This window comes from Cibotium barometz, chromosome 4 (genome assembly GCF_041138505.1).
Source record: "Cibotium barometz isolate CiBa-2024 chromosome 4, ASM4113850v1, whole genome shotgun sequence".
Taxonomy (NCBI): Eukaryota; Viridiplantae; Streptophyta; class Polypodiopsida; order Cyatheales; family Cibotiaceae; genus Cibotium; species Cibotium barometz.
This window is the reverse complement of record NC_141049.1, coordinates 2,157,053-2,180,044: the sequence shown is the minus strand read 5'-3', so window position 1 is coordinate 2,180,044 and position 22,992 is coordinate 2,157,053. Positions and strand designations below refer to the sequence as shown.

At 41.0% G+C, this 22,992-nt stretch overlaps 1 protein-coding gene across 1 annotated transcript; it reads left to right on the top strand.

Moving 5' to 3' along the window:
- The first annotated feature begins 5,517 nt into the window (after positions 1 to 5,517).
- Positions 5,518 to 22,865, top strand: LOC147638800 (uncharacterized). The gene is made up of 4 exons (XM_086783827.1): positions 5,518 to 5,640; positions 5,852 to 6,655; positions 6,872 to 6,991; positions 22,261 to 22,865. The coding sequence occupies exons 1-4, from the start codon at positions 5,589 to 5,591 to the stop codon at positions 22,863 to 22,865; spliced, it is 1,581 nt and encodes a 526-aa protein (XP_086639953.1). The 5' UTR covers positions 5,518 to 5,588.
- The last annotated feature ends 127 nt before the right edge of the window (positions 22,866 to 22,992 follow it).

Genomic DNA, 22,992 nt, shown 5'->3' with positions numbered 1-22,992 from the left:
CGCATCCTCCACTCCAACTCTTTCTACTGCTGCGGGTGGAGTCACGACTGGGGGATTGTCTACGTGACGGTGGCTGTGAGCCCTGACGTGACGGTGGCTCTGAGGGAGCACGTGATGGTGGCTGTGAGGGTGTACGTGAGTGTGTCTGGGACGAGGTATGTCTCCTCGTGGAAGAGGAGAAGCTGCATGCCGTCTCGTCAGACTCGGAGGAATAGACGGCACTGGAGTGCCCTGGATACTCGCGGTAGGGGTATAGACACCAGGCAGGGAAGGAGGGGGATGGGCATACATATACTCTGTAAGCTCAACCGGACCAGGATGGCGCCCAAAATGATTCAGCATCTCCATCAGCCAATTGCTGTACGCAAATGGATCGGATGAAGAACCTGGAATATCCATAAAGAACCTGCAACAAACATCTTCATGTACATCATGGGCTGTCTCTTGACTCACACAAATATCATCATTCAAGTCAGTTGTGTTGCCTGCAAATCATGAATTCTGAAACGCAGTCTCGTGCAGAAACGCGTGTATACACCCGTCAAAAAATGCGTGTATGCATCCGTGCAGAAACGCGTGTATATCCGCGTGAACAGACTCTGCAGACAGACTACACGCGCTTTTACACGTGTTTCTACACGCGACCTGCGAAAAAAAATTTTCAAAAGGACCGACCCCCGACAAAGACAAAGTGTCCTTATAAAAGGACCATTGTCGCCCCTGTCAGAATCATTCACCCAATCGTGTGCACAGAAGCAAAAGGACGGAGACAAACCCAAAAAGCAAAGAGCAAATAGCATAAACAAATCTGAGGAAAGAGACAAGGCACAGGACAAACTGACTCACCTCTGAAAAAGTGAGTCTTCTCTGCTCCTTCTCTGCTCCCTCCTTCTCCCGTGTGTGCTCCTTTCTCTGCTCCCTCCTTGCTGTTGGAAGAGACGAAAACAGGCGAAAACGCAAGTAGTGTTGATATGTTAGTTCAAAATCTATATTTGGGGAAGGCGGGCTATTTTTAGTTTAAACTTACCGTCGCGTTTATAAACGCGTGTATATTCGCGTGTATGATATTTTAGCTGCGTTTATACACGCGTTTTGCAGAAATTACCCGCGTTAATACACACGATTTTTAGGAAGTAGCCGCGTTAATACACGCAATTTTTAGGAAATAGCCGCGTCAATACACGCGATTTTTATACTTTCATTAAAAACATATTATGATTTTGTGTTTTCTGGTTTGTACACAGGATGTCATCAACCTCTTCAAGCAGTTCTGGGGAAGATGAGACAATGCGTCATCGTAATCGCGATGTGTGGTTGGGACAACGGATCAAATGTATGTGTAATCGATGTCAAGGATGCATTGTACGAGCACGTCGAATTACCTTGAATCACATCTCCATGTATGGAGAATGGAATCAAACAGGTTTAGAGGTGAGTAGATGTAAATTGATGGTATTCAAATGACTCATGGTATCCAAATTAAATTAATAGAGTTGTAATATATAAACTCTAATTGAAGCAGGATGCAGGACCACACCCTAACATGGTACCCTACCCGCGACGAGAGCACGTAAAGCGTCGACGAGATGATGCTGGAGCTTCGGGATCTATTATCAGAGATGAGTGGGAAAGGGATGACAATAGCCCTGCACCCCACGAAGTTGTGGAAGAGGAGGTGCTTGATGATATGGTGCGGAATCTTTTTAAGGATGATCCCAAAGGTATGGACGACGATGATATGGAACAAGAGCATCTTTATAAGGCTTCATCGACACCGGTGTTTGAAGGGTGCACATTCTCTGTTTTACGTGCTTCACTTGAACTACTTAATATACAAACAGTTTATGGATGGAGCAATGCAAGTCTTGACGCATTGTTGAAGTAAGCATTCTAACTTATAAATTTGAATTAGTGGTTTAAGGTTTAGGATTTAAGACTAATTATAATTGATGATATTGGATGCAGGCTATTATCAAACATGCTTCCAAAGGAAAATAGACTACCCACCTCAAGAGACATAGCGAGGCGCTATGTGACATCTCTTGGAGGACTGGATTATGATAAAATACATGCATGCGTCAATGATTGCATTCTCTTTCGTGGGACGCATAAGGAGGCTCTACATTGTCCCACTTGTGGTGAAGCAAGGTACAGAACAGATATGAAGAGTTTTGATGTACCTCGTAAAGTCTTGCGACACTTTCCTATAATTTCTCGCATCAAACACATGTTCAAGTGCAAATCCATAGCAGAGCTCATGTCATGGCATTCCTCACATCGATCGGATGATGGCATGTGGAGAATTCCCGTAGACACTCCTGCTTGGAAGCATATTGAAGATGAGTGGCCCAGCTTTAAAACAGAGCCCAGAAACTTGAGACTTGGCCTGGGTATGGATGGAGTGAATCCATTTGGTTTCAAAAGCACCGCATACAGCGTGTGGCCAGTTGTGTTGGTGAATTACAACCTTCCACCATCAATGGCGATCAAGAAGGGACATCTTATGTTATCCCTTCTAATTCCAGGGAAACATAAAGTCAAGCATATGGATGTTTATCTTGAACCATTGATTGATGAGTTGGAGGAACTATGGAGAGGTGTTGCGGTGGTGGACATTAGTAGGCCTCCCTCCTCTCGACACTTCGACTTAAAAGCAGTGTTGATGTGTAATGATGTATACTGTAATGTACTATGAGCTGGTTTAAAGAAAATAGTTTTTAATTTTGTAAAGGAATTCAGTTTTTCTTCAGTTTTTCTCTGCCATGCGTGTATTAATCCGTGTATAGTGGCGTGTATTACTCCGTATATAATAGCGTGTATTAATCCGTAAATATTACCGTGTATAGATGCGTGTATTACTGCGTGTATATAAACGCGTTTATACACGCGTTTATAAATGCAAATATACACGCGAACTTAAATGCTAAAATACACGCGCCCGATTCTATTCAAATACAGGCGCGACCATACACGCGTTCGTAATTTATCGCGTGTATGAAACGCGTGTATGGCAGCATTGTCTTGTAGTGATAGAGGAATTAGTCTTAGGGATCTTATGATCTCATTAGATCTCTAACAAGATTTTATGAAATTATATGAGATCTTACATAAATTATGAGATCTTAAGAAAGATTATGAACTCATGGATATGGTATTATGAGATCTTAAGAGGTTCTACAGCTACCCTTTGAAAGCTATGTACGTAGCTTCTATCAAAACACTCACTCTTTCTCACCATTCCCATGCAAAATGTCCTTTCCCATTGTTTCACAATATCAACACAAATCTTTTGTCCTATTTGTATATATTTTAACTTAGTGCAAGCTTAATATGGTTTCCTAATTTTTTTAATCAATTTGAAGTGGTGAGAGGTAACCTTAGAGCTCCTTAGAGATGAAATCTTGACATGTGGATGACTGGCGGTTCGAAGCTCTAGAGGTTTTCGTATTCTAGAGAGTTCAGAGGGAGGCTTTAAATACGTTGTGTGTAGTATTTTCTTGTTGGGCAATGACCTAGTGAAAGAGAGATAAGGGCTATTGTATACGTTGTTTTTTTTAAAATATACATTCTAAGAGACGTTTGACACAAAGTGAGAAAAAGAGATGGACATGAACACACTAAGAGGGGGAGACGTTTTCACTAAGGTGTAAAATCTTACTATAATCATTATTTACTGTTGCGACACATTAGAGAGAGATAATAATCTAAGGTTTTGGATTACGTATGAGAGAGAGAGAGAGAGAGAGAGAGAGAGAGAGAGAGAGAAAATATCTATTTGTTTGATGAGGAGAGAGAAAATCTTAGTTTCTAAGGTAGGTGGTTGTTTAGCTTGAATATGGGCATGCTAGTATTGGTAAAATAATTCTCTTACTTTTTGATGTAAGATGAGAGGACATACCTACATTTTAACATATGTTACATTGAGTTTATATATGTGTGTGTGTGTGTGTGTGTGTGTGTGAGAGAGAAAGAGAGAGAGAGAGAGAGAGAGAGAGAGAGAAGAATTTAAGTATTTCAATTTGTAATAATATTGATGATTGAATAATTAAGTATAAAAGTTCTAAAGTAAACAATTTTTTAAAAATAAGTAATTTTTTTAAATAACCATTTACTCATTTGTGGTTCAATTCTCCACATATGCAATCCATTCTCTCTATAGAAAATTGTATTATCTAGATAATAGCCTATATTTCTTATTCATTCTCTATATAGGAAATTGAATTACCTAGATATTGTGTATATAGTAAATTGAATTATCTAGATATTGGCTCATACTCTCTATATAGGAAATTTAATTATCTAGATACTGGCCCATATTTCCTACATATTCGTACATATAGAGGATTGAGTAAATGGGAAATAGGATTGTCCAAATTTCCATCAACATAACCATAACTAGGAAATCTCTCAAAATTTCCTATATATATAGTAAAGTTCACTATATAGGGAACCACCAAAAGTTCCTTGTGTGGCAGGACTAGCTATCCCAATCTAGCTCCAATCAATGCTACTGCTTGCAACTCTTCCCACTACCTGGAGAGCTTTCATCATGACTCAATCGTCCATCGCCAACCTGCAACTGTAGATGTTGGTGGCCGAAATTCTCCCAAAAGAGGTGCTGCGCACCACTTGTGGCTTAGCACTGCCACAAGTGGCCGTGGCAGTGCTAAGCCAGTCGCCATGGACGTAACTGGTTTCAAGCCATCCTGTGGAAAACGCAACTTCATGCAGAACCGTCCAAGGATGCTCAACAATTCCTCCGAGCCAGTCGCTTCCAGGTCAAGTAACAAATCCAATCCGCGGCCCTCACCACCCTTTAATGGCATGGTGACATATCACTACTGTACGCATCCAAGTCACTTAGAATACAAAGAAGAGGGGCCTTACTAAGTTATAGTCATAAATCCGAGATGTACAGTGTAGAATCAAGAACATACGAATACTGAAAATACGAGAGATATATTAACTGGAAATGAAAGCTTTATATAGAAGTAAACCATTGCTATGGTTGTTTAAACAACGAAGTTTGTTTTAACTCTAGTCTAATTAGGTTTTCTTTCTGACCTAACCAAAGAAACCTTAGTTCTAACACTATCCCCAATGCCAACAAAACAAAGAGCCAGTTGGTCTGTTTCAAGCCACTAATTTAAAAGAAGTTCAAATAATCTGTGGACATAATGCTCGATTACGTTTCTAGAGTTTTGTTGATAAGGGTACTCACGTGCATGTCCTCGATTAACGTTGTGTTGGCTTTTGCACTAGAGCTATTAATGTGATGAAGGCATGAGGTGTTGGTGGGTAGGGATGATAAGGTATCTACGCTTTATCATCTCTACACAACAAGAATCGATATATAGCTTATCATCTCTACACAGCCAGACATCCTTATCATCTCTACACAACAAGGATCGATATGTACCTTATCATCCGTATATTTCACGAAAGAAGATGAACCGATTCAAATCATCCTCCCGTCGTGATAAAACTCCACCATTAAGGAAATGTATGGAGTGCGATTATTCTTAGAGTCTGCGATATGGTGAGACGAGAGAGACACAAAACTTCCAAAACCAACAACAGCTAGCTGCATGATGCCCACATCGATATCTGAGAGAGCTGTGGAGGCTATTACACCACCAGGTAATTAACTATATTCGAGAGCCAGAACTTTGCCTGGAAGCAGCTTCGTTAGCACCTCCATTGGTACTGCGTCTAGATAGATGTATATCTTAATTATACTAATTACTATTGTTATTTTTTGGGTAGTGCATGAGTTGTGGGGCGTAGTAAGTTCGAATCGATAAGTGGGGTAACTGATTCAATGGTATCTGCGCTTCTTCTGTGATTCCAGACCAAAGGACAGATGAGGTCGACCCAGATAAAAGAGAGCGAATTCAAAATTGGATCGATGAAGCTGTACAATACAACATCTATTGGGCAGATATATTAGAAGTTCTCACAAGATCAAACCAGGAACAAGCTAGGCAATATGAAATCTATCAACGGGCAGAATCTGACATATTAGAAGTACTCACGAGATTAAGCCAGCAGGAACATGAAGCTGGTAGCAATCTGCATGATGATCATGAGGAGCAGCTGACTTCGAAAGAGCTGAAGATTGTAGGGGAATTAGATCGTGAGGAGGAGGATATTTCCACAAAGACGAAAAGAAACAGGAAAAGGAGGCAGAGGTATGCTGAGAAAATGAAGAAAGCGGCAGCCGCACAGAAGGAAATACGATATTTAGCCTGCATGGCCGAGGGAGAAGTTGCAGATGATCAGCGCCAAGAAGAAGATCATATTGAGAAATTGAAGGCCAGTACATCACCTACGTCAGTAGCCAGTACATCACCTACGTCAGCAGGAGACGTAGCTGCAGCAACAGCAGAAGAAGATCAAGAGGAGGAAGGTTTTGTAATGGCAACTAAGGAGGAAATCGAAGTTGATGAGCAAGAATTAGATATTGGGAAATCGAAGACCGCCGCCGCCGCCCCACTTATAGAAGAAGGAGAGGAGGAGGAGGAGGAGGAGGAAGAGTTAACTCCACCCAGCCTTTTAGCAGTCGAGGAGTCGAAACGGAAACGAAGAAACAAAGAAAGGAATCAGAGGTATCGAGAGAAAAAGAAGAGAGAGGCAGCGAAGAGGGAACTGTTACGTAAAGAGGAATTAGAAGGACGTCGACGAGGAGGATCAGGAGATCATATGCTTCATGCCCTAACTTCTCCAAATACGCTTCTACAAGTATGCTTTTGCATGGGCCTGCTCGTCCTACTGTGGTTTATTTCGCATGGTTTTTCACACCAACCTTAAAATGCCTTTAGAGGGGTTCAAATAAGACTAATTTGTATTGCATGAGTCTTCGTTCATGCAGAGTATGATGACTCTCCTAAAACAATTTGGCAAGTTTTCATTCACAATGTTGCCACAACCACGTTCAATTTCATGGCAATGCTTTTAATGGAGCAAACAAGACTGCATGTCTCTTTGGAAGGTGCGAGCACACTTCATCATCCGCTATGCGTGCATGAATTCCTCTCAAAATGTCAATGGCCATGGCCATGTGAAGTAGTATGCATGGATCAATTGCAATGTCCAAACCTCTATATCAAATGATATAAAGTGTGAACTTTTACCTTAGGAAGTACAAAAAGGCTTGCTAGTCCATTCTTTCTCTTCACAAAATAGTAAGGAAAATTCTATGTTATCAACAATTTTCACTAGTAGTCCCACCTATACTTACAGATCACAAACATCTTATAGCCTATAACTTGTAAGCTCCTAAGAACAAGGGATAACTTGACTGATAAAGCTTATTCATTATAATACGTTTATATAACGATGTGTTTTATGTCACTATTGTTTGTCATGTTTTCTTTCACGAGTAGTCCATTATGGGCTAAGCAAAATCACACAACTTCAAGAAAGATCTCATACTAGGAGCATACTAGTGCTTATAAGGTTGTGATATGGATGCAGACTACCATTGGTTGTGCCGGGGGTTCTCATGTGTTAGCAATGTTTGTGGAAGGGAGGAGCGAGGGTTGGATTGTCTTGTGGACCATGGAATTCCATTGATTTCAAGGCTTCCTTGTTCTTCTCATCTTTCTTGTCCTCATCCTCTCCTCATCTTTGGGTGATTATGGCTCCACACTTTCAAAAAAGATTTCAACATTTCGATAGAAAAAGTGTTATCTCATAGAATATATCAAAAGATAAGGCATTCCCCATGAGGTTGGGTAGTAGTTGTTGATATATTTTATGATACACTAGAATGGTTCCCCTTGGATGGTACATGGAGATTTTATGGTTTCACGAAATTCTAGTGTGTTGGCTTTTGCAAATCTCCACCCCAACCATTAGAAATTTTCCTCTAACGTTAGTTTAAATGATGTGATATTCTCTCTAAGCACTCTAACTAAAGCATGGCCTCATACTCATTGGTGGAATCATGGACGATTTGACACCTGGAGCTAAAATGTAAGATCATATTGGCAATATGAATATATGTACATGGCTTATATATATGATGTCTTCATATGAAAGTAGGTGTTAACTCAATGTTAACACGAACCATTGACGTGCATTAATAACACACACCTGCATCTATGATAGGCTTAATTGAAGTGTGCATGGTCTCACAAGTGGAGATGATCCATCTACAACAACGAGCTAAGAGCATGCACAAGCAGTGCATAGTCACTAAAGGATGTGCACACATAATGGAGACTACCTAAAATATCCTTGTCCAACCCTCACTTATGTGTTTGTAGCCTAAGAGGGAATTAATAACTTGTTCCAATCATTGTATTTTCTACATAACTGTACTTAAGGGATGATCGAGCCAAGTGAAAGTGTCAGCACATCCACCCAAGGTGTAGTTAGACTAGCCTAGATAAGGTTAGACAGTAAGTGGGTGCCCAATTAGTTATTTGGTGTTGACACCAAACTTATAACTCCCTTGTATATAGGTGAATTTCTCTAATGATAAAGGAACATTCCCTTGAGTGTTGATTGAGAGTGTGCCCTTTCACCTTCTGCTCTAGCTCTCTACCCTATCCTCTTGGCCTTTTGGTAGTGAGAGTGTGCTAGTGGGAGTGTGTGTGTGTGTGTGTGTGTGTGTGTGTGTGAGAGAGAGAGAGAGAGAGAGAGAGGGGGGGGGGGGCTATTATCTTTACACGATAAAGCATGGTCTTGAAACATTTGGGAGTTCCAAGGTCTATGTGGATAATTCTTGTGGTGTGATAATGGGAGGTGGGTCTTGTCAAGTGCTAGATATCATCTTTATGGTTTCTCCTAAGTTGCCTCTCATATGAGATGGCAAGTAGGAAACTTGTTTCCCAATGACACATGAAAGTTAAGCTCTCTTCACTTGGTTATCCTTGAGCTAGTCAATGTTGTGGGTTTGAGCTTTCCATTGGCACTAATTGGCAGGGAGCACGGTCGCTTTTCCTTAGTGTTTGTGTAGACTTTTGTGTAGGTTTCTTTGTTGTAATTCGGTGAAAGATCTGGTGTTGGTTTCTTTTCTTGTTGCATTTCGGCTCAATGGAAGATTGTTGGTTGGATTTAACTCATAGTAGAATAAGGTTTGGTTGGATTTGATTTACAATACTTAGATTTGGCTTTCAATACTTAGGAGAAGGTTTAAGATAAGGCTTGTGTGATGTTTGGTTGGATTTGAATACTTAGATTTGATTCGCAGTGCTTAGGATAAGGCTTGTGTGATGTTTGGTTATTTGTTGGTGTGTTTTTTGGGTTTTTAATCTTTTTTCATCATTATTTTTTTCAAGTTTAGGATTATTATTTAGTGAGTTAGTATTACTTATTACTATTAGGCTTATTGATAGTTAGTTAGTATTATTAATAATAATATTAGTTAGTGTTAGTGTTAGTGTTGGTGTTGGTGTTGGTGTTGGTGTTGGTGTTGGTGTTGGTGTTGGTGTTGGTGTTGGTGAGTGTTAGTGTTAGTGTTAGTAATCAGGATTAGTATTAGTGTTAGTGTTAGTGTTAGTGTTAGTGTTAGTGTTAGTGTTAGTGTTAGTGTTAGTGTTAGTGTTAGTGTTAGTGTTAGTGTTAGTGTTAGTGTTAGTAATAAGGATTAGTATTAGTATTAATAATTCGTTAGAGTTAATGTTAATATTTAGGGTTAGTTAGTTAGTTAGGCTTTAAACTAACTAGCTTAGTTAATTAGGATAAAGCTAGGTTAGTCTAAGTGAGGCTTGGCATAAATTAGCCTAGGGCTAGTAAAGCGATAGTAGCAGCATGGTGTGATTGTCTAGAACATCGCTTACATATGCAAGGCAACAAGAAGGTGGAGACGTTGGGGGCAAGGTGAAGACGACGTTGAAGAGCAAGGCGTTTGGCTAGCACAACACCAAAAGAAAGGAGATCACTACAAGGAAAAGCGACCATAGGCGCGTTTATAGACGCGTTTTGACAATGTGCTTTAAAATTTTACAGGTGCGTTTATAATTGCATCTAAAATCATGTCTACAGACACTCGTCTATACTGATATAAACGCGCTTATAGATGCACATATAGACGCGTAAATAGATGCATTTATAGCCTCCGTTATAGACGTGCTTATAAATGCACTCTAGAATTAAAAAAATTTCCAAAGAGGTGCTTATGTAGATATACAGCTGCATTTTCTATACATGTAGCTACATTTTCTGCACAGGTAGCTCTCTGGTTTAAGGTTTTGCTTACTTGTACATAGACGAATCAAGATCAACACAGATATCAACATAAAAACTTAAACTTGTACATAGACGAATCAAGATCAACACAGATAGATATGCACAAAAAGATTTGTGAACACACTTCGAATATTGATTAAAGAAGATGAGAATTTACATTTTATATCCAAAAATTTCTCCATACATGATCGTAGCCACATAAGGCTTGAATAAAAACATAGATACATAAAGAAGATAAAAATTTTCATCTTATATCCAAAGAATTGTCCATACATGATGGTAGCCACATGAGGCTTGAGAAAGAAACATAGTTGTATAAACCAAATTTATACATGAAGAAAAACTACAAGGAAAACTACTCGGAGGAGTCATCATTCTCCGAGTCATCTTGTCCTCTTTCTTGTCCACCTTGTGCCTACACAAAGTGAAGATATATATAAATAAAAATAGAAAGTATTATAAAGATCGAAACATGTTTTGTAAATAAAAATATAAAGTATTACCTGCATTGGTGTTCTCCTTGCTCGATTGTATTGTTTGTCGAAGATGATCCCTTTGAAGGTAATCCCATGTATCTCCTCTATTGTGGTGCAATGGTAAAGCCAGTCTCTGCTGGGGTAGGATCTCTACCCACAATTTCAAGCTACATCACAAGACAAACATTATAACACAACTCAAATAGAGAGAATACAAAGAAAAGACATGAAGTTGCACTATACATACAAACTCGGCCTCCCATGATACACGACCAGATCTGAAGTGCAACGATCCATATCGCTCCATTTGTATTCGTCGTGCTTCTCTTTGTTTTGCTGGTTCACTACTTCTAGGAGCTCCTTCTTGGCTTTCTTCCACTTGCCCCTATGAGTAGTAGATGGCTTGCCATGTCCATTTTGACCGGCATCTATTCAGGCTTTCTCCTCCTTTGCATGTCTCCTTGCTAGAGACCTCCTATTCTTAAGTATGTTTTTGATTTTGTGTAAAACCTTTGGTTGTGAGGATTAGGATACATCTTGTGGACAGCTTTAATGCAATCAACTAGGCTCTCCCTTTGCTTCTTAAAATGTATAAAGCAATCTTTATAGTGTGCAAAAACTACTTGGTGTAAGTAGTTTACCACCTCCTTCCCACGAGAGTAATCAACTATGCCGCCCACATCTGTGATATCATAATATGATATATCACTATGATGTGATGGTGACTCTGAAGAACTATCCCCACCCCCAAAGCACTGCCCTAGGCATCCTCTATTTCCTCTACCTCCACTCCCAGTGCTAGTGTGGCACAAGATACGACCACCACTATCTCCACGACTACCCTCCCTAACTACGACGATGGCTGCCATTCTCATGAGAGCCATGATGACTGTGAGGTGTAACATCTCCTGAAGGTGCAGGTGTAGAAGATGTTGTAGCACACTAACTAGGGCTGACGAATGAGGGGTGAATGTAAAGGCAGGTGAAGTGTCTAGCAAGGGTAAAGTGCCTGGCAAGGGACTCTGTTGGGTGGACCTGATGGTAAAGGAGTGCCTGCTGCCAACTGCTCGGGGATGGTAGTATAGCCAAAGATGCCCTCTACCTCCCTAGCAAACCGTTGTTGAGACTCGATGAGAGCCTCTACCTATAGGTCTGTGTGGGACAAGAGGACGAGGACCCAGGCCACATCTATACAAACAAAGAAAATATTAAAAAAATATTATGAAATGAAGACTTCCCGACTCTTTAAGTCAATTGACCCCGAGAATCATCTCATTCTTCAAAACACAAAAAATAAACAAATATTAAGAAAGAATGTAAGCTGTTATGCAAGCCGAGAATCATCTCATTCCCGACACTGCATTATGCAAGCCGTTACGCAAGCCTTGCATAAAGCATTATGCATTACGCCTTATACATAAAGCTTATGCATAAGGCCTTAAGCATGAGGCCTTATGCATAAAGAACTATGCATAAGGCCTTAAGCATAAAGCTATGCATGAGGCCTTAAGCATGAGGCTTATGCATAAAACTATGCATGAGGCCTTATGCATAAAGCACTATGCATAAGGCCTTAAGCATGAGGCCTTAAGCATAAAACTATGCATGAGACCTTATGCATAAAGCTATGCATGAGGCCTTAAGCATGAGGCCTTATGCATAAAGCACTATGCATAAGGCCTTAAGCATGAGGCCTTATGCATAAAGCACTATACATAAGGCCTTATGCATTCTTAAGCATTAAGCATAAAGCATAAAGCTTATGCATAAAGCTTAAAGCATAAGGCATAAAGCTTATGCATAAGGCTTATGCATAAAGCATAAAGCTTAAGCATAAGGCCTTAAGCATAAAGCATAAAGCTTATGCATAAGGCTTATGCATGAGGTCTTATGCATAAAGCTATGCATGAGGCCTTATGCATAAAGCTTAGCATGAGGCTTATGGATAAAGCTTAAAGCATAAGGCATAAAGCTTATGCATAAAGCATAAAGCTTAACATAAGGCCTTAAGCATAAAGTATAACGCTTATGCATAAAGCATAAAGCATAAGGATTATGCTTTATGCTTAAAGCTTAAAGCATAAAGCATAAAGCATAAGGCTTATGCATAAGGCCTTATGCATGAGAGCTTATGCATGAGGCCTTATGCATATATAAGGCTTATGCACAAACCTACAAAAAAAATCCCCAGCACCCAAGGGTGTAATAATAATAGAGGAAAGAGGGGAAAGATATGAAAGCACTTACCTCTTTTTCGTGATGTTGAAAGAGAGGATTAGAGGACCTACAAAACCAACAAAAGGGTGAGCAAAATATTAGTAATGCATATATACAAACCAAGAAAATATTAAGAAGATTAGTAATGCATATATACAAAAGATTAGTAATGAAATATTAAGAAAATATAATAAACAAACCAAGAGGCCTACCTTGGTTATTTGTGATTTTTGAGGTAAAAATGTGTAAAACAGCCAAAAAAAAAGTGAGCTATATAAACACTTTATTGTCTTTTACAAAAGAAAAATAGGGTTCAAGAAGAAGAGCAAGAGAAAGAGCAAGAGTAAGAAGAAGAACAAGAAGAAAAGGAGCAACAAGAAGAAGAAGAGAAAGAGACTCACCACAACCAAGGTATATACCAAGGTAAACTCTTACTCCACAGTCCTTTGTAAACCAGATTTATAGCCTGGTGATAAAGCTTGAGAGGGTGAGAGAGGGTTAGAAGCTTGAGAGGGTGAGAGAGGATTAGAAATAGAGCGGGATGTTTTTTGAAAGAACTGTGTTTTGCCAAAATACTGGCAAAATACTGGCAAAACACTCTCGGGTTTAATTTTTGGTCTTTTTCACCACAGTGCGCGTCTATTCTGCAGAGTAGACGCATTTATAGACGCGCTTTTAGATGCATGTACAGACGCGCTTATTTATAGACACGCAAATAAATGCGAAACAGAAAAGTTTTTACATACAGATAGAAAGATGAAAATTATTTACTCTTTTTTTAAATATGCAAGATGTCTTCATCAATCAGTTCTTCTAGTGATGATGAGTCCCTCTGTGTTCAAAATCAAGATCGTTGGTTGCAACAAAAAACAAAATGTATGTGTGATCGTTGTCGAGGATGTATACGTCGACAACGTAGATTTACGATGAATCACATTTCAATGTATGGAAAATGGGAACTGACGGGGTCAATGGTAAGTATACTTTGCTTATATTGTAAGAAGTTAATTAAGCACTAGTATTCAATGGAGATTCACATTGAAATACTCGTGTGTAGGATAATGTGCCACACCCTTCTATGTTAACTCATAGAGGCCAAGCATCGTAGAGAAATGGCAAAGGCTTCACAAAACATAAAAGTGGTGGAGGATTGGAATGATGGAGATACAAGCCCACCACCCTTTCCTCATGAGATGGTGGAGGACGAGGTTTTAGAAGATATGGTACGTGCTCTATTTGCCAATGAGGGTAGTGAAAATGAAAAAGCCATGGAAAATGATCACCTTTATAATGCGGCTTCGACCCCACTTTTTGAGGGATGTACATATTCCATTCTACGCGCTGCTCTCGAGTTGCTCAACTTGCAAACAATCTATGGATGGAGAAAAGCAAGTTTGAATGCACTTCTCAAGTGAGTTTTCTACTTGCATAAATTGTCTACTTCCATTATAGATATATAAGAAGAAATTATTTTTTATATTAATTTATTTGATTGTTTTGTCGATAGGCTTTTGTCAAAGATGCTTCCAAAGGAGAATAAATTGCCAAGTTCAAGAGACCAAGCAAGGCCCTTTGTGGCATCTCTTAGAGGCTTGGATTATACTCGCATCCATGCATGTATCAATAATTGTGTTCTCTTCCGTGGGATACATGCGACGGCTCAAGAGTGTACTGTTTGTGGCGAGCCAAGATATCAAGAGGACCTTAAAGGTCTACATGTGCCGCGTAAGGTTTCCCATCATTCCTCGCATCCAACACATGTTCAAGTGCAAATCTATTGCAGAGCTCATGTCATGGCATTTCTCTCATCGATCCAATGATGGAAAGATGAGAATTCCCACAGACACTCCTGCATGGAAGCACATTGAGGAAATGTGGCCAAGCTTCAAGGAAGAGCCTAGAAATTTGAGACTTGGATTGGGTATGGATAGTGTTAATCCTTTTGGAATCAAGAGCACCTCATATAGTATATGGCCAGTGGTAGTGGTGAATTACAACATTGCTCCATCCATGGCAATAAAGAAAGGACATGTCATGTTATCCCTTCTCATTCCTGGGAAACATAAGATAAAGAATATGGATATATATCTTGAGCCCTTGATTGATGAGCTTGAGATACTTTGGAGAGGTATCCATGTGCATGACATATGTTGGCCTCCATCTTACGAGACTTTCTCTCGAAGACCATCTTGATGTGGATGATGCACGACTTTCCTGGTTATGGCAAGTGTTCAGGTGAGTCAAATAAGTTTCTATTCATGATGATTCTTTATTATCATTGTATTGTTTTTTGACATGCTTGAATGTGTATGTTGTTTAGGTCTCTTCACATCTGGATACCATGCATGTCCTTCATTGGTGGCATCTAGGCCAGAGAGCTTGAAGAAAGTGATATATGAGAATCATCATCGATTTCTCCCTCATCATCATCCCAAATTTGTTCCTTCTTGGATGGGAGTCCCTCCATATCCACTAAGCATGGGATATTGGAAGGCATTATGGAATGGAGTGGAAAGTCCTCCTCCCCTAGCATGAATAGGTAATATATCTTTGACATAGAAATCCAATACAAGCTTTGATTTGAAAAGATAATCCTCTTAATATTTGTTGTTATTTGATAAGGTACTCTATCTTCTTTCGCCTACCATATTGGACGAGCCTCAAAATCAATCATCTTCTTGATCCAATGCACATCTTCAAGAATGTCGCCTCTAACATTTGGGAGCACTTGAGAGGGATACGGGACTCCTTGCTTGTAAGAGAGGATCTACAAAGCATAGAGAGGATGCAAAGAGCTTGGCCATGAGAGGGACCAAATGGGAAGACAATTCTACCTCAAGCACCTTGGATATTGACAAAGAAGGAGGAGAAGTTGGTGAAAGATGCCATTACTACATTCCGTACTCCAACGGGGTGCATGAGGTGTTTAAAAGGTTCCTTCACAAAGACAAAGAAGAGAGGTGTTGAGCAATTATATGGCTTGAAGTCTCACGATTGGCACAAGATGCTTCAAGTAAGTGAAACATTGAAGTTGTACATATTTCCCTTGTTCAATGATGTATCTAATCATGGTGTATAAATGTTTATAGTTTATTCTTCCTACAAGAATTTCCAATTGTGCATCCCACGAAGTGCGAGAGACGATTTAGAAGATGGGGGAGCTTGTGAGGTTTGTACCCCAAAACCTCATAGCCAATTTTCTACATGCGTTTTCCTCAAAATGATTTGTTTATTGTTTTGCATTGTAGATATGTGAGCCCAAAGGAAATTGATCCATGTACACTTGACTATGTAAGGGTCATGGCTATGGAGGTGGTTTGTTTGGTGCAGGAGACATTCCCATGGTCAATTCTCACAAGACACTACATCTTATGGTTCATTTAATTGATCAGATTGCCATATGTGGCACTGTGCATGCTCAATGGATGTTCTTTCTTGAATGTTTCATGAAGACCTTAAAGGATTTTGTAAGGTAAAATGCAAATCCATAAGGTAGTATGGCTGAGGGTTGGTTGGTATAAGAATCACTTGTTTATCTTGCCAAAGTGGATCCCTCTCTCCCTCGCCTATAAAGCAATGAAGAAGACTTGAGGATGACCTCTCATGTTCCTCAAGGAAAGGGAATGACCAAAATCATGGATAGAGAGATGCATAGTAAGCTTAATACCTTTTGTGTGCTTAATAGTGATGTGATGACAAGATGGGTGGCAAAGTATGAGGATGAAAAGGCAAGAAGACAAAGTGAAAGGTCAGAATTCCGTAAGCGCCATGGACGTAGTGTGCCATACCCCGAGCACCTACGATTACTTCCCAAGGATCTTGATGTAGATTGGCTACATGAGGAGATGGAGAGAGTGGCGCAAGATGAAAACATGCATATCACATTGGAGGAGTGGGAGTCCGAGGATGCTTCAAAAAGGTAAACAAACTTGTGTTCTCAATCATATTTTAGTATGTTAAACTTGCAAAAATTTATTTTGAGGTATTTATAAATTTTTTTGTCGTGGTATAGTGCACAATGTTTAATGCTTTATGGTCGGCAGGTTAACATTTTCGCACACAAAGGATTGATGAGAAGAGGAACACCCAAGATTGTGGGGTAATTGTAAGCTTTAAGAGAGCCAATGGAGCCATGGATGATTATTGTGGATTGATCCAAAATATCATTAAGCTTGACTTTCGAGGCTTCTTTGGATGTCAATTGTTTTAATCATGTGGTGGAAAGAGGTCCTAATGCAACAATCAAGCGTCATGCAAGTGGCTTTGTGATCATTGACTCTACAAAGTTTTGGCAAGGAAAGGATGGGACTCTAGTGCTACCACAACATTGTGAACAGGTACATATAAATATTAGTAATTACAATATATGCATTTACATATAGTAGAGATGTATTTTTTTTGTATGATGTACCTTTGTGCTTGAATAGGTTATGTATCAACCAATAATTGACAATAAGAGATAGTGGCATATAATCCCAATCTCACCACATTCAAGAGCCATTTATAGTACATTCACCCACATTGATCATATGGAGGAGCATGTCAACTCAACTATGGAGGGAGATAGCTTGGAAAACATTAATGATGACCATGCCATTGGAGATGATGATCGTGCTATTGGAGATGATGATATTGTCTCTCATAATGATGATTCTAGTAGTGGGATAGATCTCTTTGTAGATTTGGATATAGGCATGGACATTGAGATAGATACTTTAGCAAGGGTTGACCTCATTGAAGATGAGGCTAAACTCTAGTTCTTTCATTGTACTTTTATTATGGCTATGTTCTTCCTTTTGGTTGTTTGTTATTGGTGATTGATTGATTGAGATTACATGTATAGATTCACGCCTTTTTGAGATTACATGTATAGATTTATTGTGATATGTTGCTTTTCGTGTGGCATTACTTAATCGTTCACCTTTGGACTGCTTTTCATGGAGGTTCAAGATTTTTTTTAAAAGCTTCACTTTGATGAAAAGATGTGGAGGGGATTGAATCATTGTCCTTTGGATTTTTTTCATGGCATTACTTGATATACCTAAGCCTTTGCATGTATCCATCCCTTTCACCACATTACTCGATTTATACCTATTTCTTTTCTCTTTCCTTAGCATATTTTTCCTTGTAAATAATGATATATTCATTTGTATATAAATGCACTACCTAAGCCTTTGCATGTATCCATCCCTTTCACCACATTACTCGATTTATACCTATTTCTTTTCTCTTTCCTTAGCATATTTTTCCTTGCAAATGATGATATATTCATTTGTATATAAATGCATCAAAAAATCATGCATATTATCAAAATCTTGTGCATATATAGTTCAGCAAATGATATTTTTGGGGATTGAAAATTCTGTTTTTCTTTGCAAGGTCCACAATTGCAACTGCATAGGAAATTGTTGCAGACTGCGTCTATAAGCACGTCTATACTTGCATCTATAAGAGCGTCTAATTTCAAAGGAACTAGACGCGCTCGTGCGAGGTGGTCGCGTCTATAAAGAAGTGCATACGCGTACAACGCACCAAACCTCTGTAAAAGATGGATCGTGCTCACATAAACCACGTAGTGACTCCAAGAAATCATTCTTGAAGACCGTGAAACTAAGTTCATTAATCTGTGGCATGCGACTAAGTGCATCTGCCACCACATTATACTTACCTTTCTGGTAACGTATCTGAAGGTCAAACAAGCTGAGTAGTTACGCTACGCACGATCTAACTTTTTACTCTCAAATGCAATTGGGCGTTCCCTTTGCATAAGTACGGTCCCAATGGCCTCATTACTAGCATCTGTTTCCAAAACAAACGGCTCATTTGGATCGACAATAGTCAAAACAAGTGCAGCTACGGTCACCTTGAGCTTATCAAAGCTCTTCTGTTGGGCTTCCCCCCAACTAATGTTTTTAGTTTTTGACCGTACTGGTCAGTCAATGGGACTGTGATCTTCACGTAGTCCTTCACATACTGTCGGTAGAACCCCGACATGCCAAGAAAAATCTGCAATTCCTCGAGATTCTTCGGCGCTGGCCATTTAAGAATAGCCTCTACTTTTTCTGGCTCCATCCGCGTACCATCGGCGGATATAATATGGCCAAGGTAGTGAATTTCTGTTTCAAAAAATTCACATTTGCTCTTCTTTGCAAATAGTTTGTGCTCTCGCAACAACTCGAACACTAGACGCAAATGCTCTATGTGTTCTTTCTGTGTCTTACTGTAGACAAGAATATCATCTACGAAAACTACTATGAATTTTTCCAGATATGGACGTAAAATGCTATCCATCAGTGTCATAAACGTCGCTGGAGCATTGGTTAGCCCAAATGGCATAACCAAAAACTCAAAATGCCCGAAACGGGTCCTAAATGCTGTCTTCGCAACATCTTCTTGTTTAATTCTAACCTGATGATATCCTGATCTCAGGTCTATTTTTGTAAAGTATCTCGATCCATAGAGTTGATCAGCGTGGCATCGGATACTTGTTCTTAATCGGTATCTGATTAAGAGCTCTATAGTCTATGCACATCTGCATAGATCCGTCTTTCTTCTTGACCAGAAGAATAGGCGATGCCCACGGACTTGAACTAGGCCGAATAAAGCCTTTGTTCAAATATTCCGTCAATTGTTTTTCCACCTCCTGTGCCTCGAAGTGGCTTAATTTATAAGCAAGTTTGCTTATAGGTTTTGATCCTAGCATAACTTCGATGCCATGGTCTACTTCTCTAGATGGTGGTAAGCCATCTGGCAAATCATCAGGAAAAACATCCTGAAATTCCTCTAATAAATTCATTAAAGTATCTACGTACTTTTTCTTTAATGTCTCTTTCACCTTGGATTTTTTTCTTGTTTGAATCACATGCATGCCAAACAGGGTTTTCAAACAGTGGGTCTCGTCCAAGGTTATTTTGTTTTCCTTGTTTGTCTACGCAAACATCATTTACAGTTTCATCTACGGAAACAGAATTTAAAGGAGGGTAACAAGCATATACCTCTGCTATCTGGTCTCTGCGGACCGCTGTGCACAGCTCCATGGAGGAAATAAGTGGTGTGGCGGGGACAGTACGATCGCCCTACAGAGGGTAATGACTCTACCTCCATGCTCAAAACATAGCGTATTATGTAGGTAATTCCGAGCTAGACTAGGGCCCAAGCCATATAGCCACTCCCTGCCTAGATATACGTCTGCTCTGGCTAAGTGCATGACCTGAAAGTCAAGCGGAGCCTTGTAGTCCTGCATAGATAATGGGATCCCCAATACTACGGTATTCCATACCGTTTTGTCATATCCGTTGGCTAGGCCAACAGTATACTCATGATCACTCCGGGTCTCAGTCAACCCTAACTTCTTGACTAACAAGTTCAAGAAGTTGTGGCTAGCTTCATCATCAATAAAAACTGAGACTCTACGGCCACCTATGGTGCCATACATGCACACCATGTCATGCGGACCTACAGTAGGTTGCCACATCGCTGGTGTCACTGAACAAGCGTGATGCTCATCACAATGACACACTGAGACCTCTCTGAACTCTGCGAAACTGAGAGGGAGTCTCTGCACTGTATGCAACTGCCTCGAGGATTTACCATCTTTTTTGGGCTCGTTGCCACTCGTGCTGGCTTTAGGCTTTGGACACTCAGCCTTCGTGTGTCCTACATCATTGCAATTAAAGCAGCGATTTTCCTTTCGCGCTTTAATATACTGCTCTTTCTTTTGGATTTCGATGTCCCTTTTCTTCTTGGATGGTCGCGGTTTTTTAGACCAATGATCACCCTATCCTTCCTGGTCCGTCCTATCCCCTTGTTTATCACTGCGGAACCCTTTTCTTTTAAGACCTGACTTCCTCTTTTCACTACCCTCGGCCCTACTCGAACCACCACGCGCACTACGGCGCTTGATGTCATCGAATATTTGCGCATACTTAATAGCCTCTGCTAAGTCTTTAGTCTGTAAGGGCTCTACGTACTCAACGTAATCATCTTTGAGACCTCTTTTAAAGCCTGGCAATGTCTGGAATGCATCGATCCCCTTTAGCTTGAGTACTATCTCCCTATCGTCTGAGATGTATTGAGTCAGGGATTTGTTCTCCATCGAGCACTTGTCCCATAACTCCCAGCTTCTCTCCGCCTCATTAACAGGCAAAAACTCTTTTCGAAACATCATTTCAAACTCCATCCAAGTGGCAGGACGAGTTGTCAAACTCATCCACCACTTGTACGCATTGCCGGTTAATGAGAGGCTAGCCTCTACGGGCTGTATCCGACTAGGCTGCTGTCGCAGCATGTGCAAATCTGACCACTTCGCTAGAAACATATTGACCGAGTCCTTGTTTCTCTCCTTCTCCTCGCCACCAAAATTAGGCGGCTTTAAGTCTTTTAATAACGACGAAGCTGTCGCTACGGACGGCCCCGCAGGCGCATCGACCTGTACTCCTGCAACCACTGGCGAGGCTACGCTCACTCGTGTCGCAGGAGCTCGGCTACCACGAGGAGTCAGAGTACTAGCCGAGGCGGCTATCAGTGCATCTAACCGTGTGGAGATGCTCTGTAGCATCGTGACTAAGTCAGCCTGGACTTCACCCATATTGTTCAGTTTGGCATTAAGATATTTAAAAAGTCCACTAGAGAGCTCCGTCTCTGTCAGGACGTCGGCAGGGTCCAATAGGTCATAATCGTCGTCGTCATAATCCAAGAGGTCCTCCTCGGTCCCCTCGACGATGTCGGTGTTCATGTCATCTGGCTCATCGGCCAGAAAGGGGTCGTCTGCTAATGCGACCGCTGTGGGCTCGCTGGGTCCTAAGGCGGGGTCAATAGACGAGGAGGGCGCTGGCGGATCACGCGTGATCGACGAGCGCACTCCGAACCGGGCGTATACGACCTGACAATTCGATCGGGGTCAAACCCGCGACCGAGGACAAGAGACCTGAAAACCCTAGAGAAGTAGAAGGCGATGGAGACACACTACGCCTAGCAGACATCTTTAATTCTTGCACAAAAAACAATGCGAGAACTCAGAAATTACAAAAAAAAATGCTAATAAAATGAGCAGTGATGGAGAGAGAATAGTCACCCCCCTTATAGTCGCATGCGACTGTCGTCGACTGTCGATTTGTGTTGCGCTACGAGCCTCTACAAGCGTCGCAACTCCGGGATGCTCTGATCCAAGAGAAAAGTGCCTGCAACTCATAAAAAATTTTAATTTCCTTGGGATCCTGTGCCTGAACCACCTTGAATTATCCCTTTACCTCCGGGATTATCCCTCCACTGCCGGGAGAGAGATGTTCGTTTGTTTTTTTTAAATAATAATAAAAATGAAAAATGAAAAATAAAAAATAAATTAATTAAATTTTTGGCTTTCCGCCGCCAGCTGTGCTGGCTTTGGTGGCCGCCTATGGGCTGGCCGCCGTATGTGGGCGGGGCAGGCCGCCAGCTGGGCGCTGGGCTAGGCCAATCGCCCGTCTCAGGGCTAGCCGCCGGCGCGTGGCTTGGCTGGGCCTGGTGGTGGCTGGGCCTGGCTGTCGTGGCTGGCCGCCGTCGGCTGTAGGCTGGCCCGCCAGCTATGGGTGGCCGCCCGCTGGCCCTTACATACAATGGTTTTCTCCCCTTTTCACAACGTTTTTCAAACAGCAGTTCGTCGTTTGCATGGTCGCCCTCTCTGCAGCCACCAGGTTTTCTCAAGCAGGGCTGGCCGTTCGCTGCGTGGTCTGCCTGGCTGCCTGCCTAAGGACTGGCCGCAGCTGTGTGGTTGGCCATCCTCTTGCACAGCAGCATTTACGGGTGGTCTTCGCCCCCCCCTCTGCACAACGTAGGCCAGCGCCCTCCAGCACCAGGCCTACGTTCTCTCTCTTCGCATCAGACGACGTCTCTCTACGCCAAAATGAAAACGTTTTTTCGCAGACAAGCTTCAACGCCAAAAAAAAAATGAAAAATGCTTACCTACAGATTCGCTTTGGTGCGTGCTACCGAGAGTGAGAGAGAGAGAGAGAGAGAGAGAGAGAGAGAGAGAGAGAGAATTCTTCCTTTCAATTCTGGCCGCCTCCCTCCACACACTCCATTGCGTGGATAAGGATAAGTGTTTTGAATGGTTGAAAACCATTGA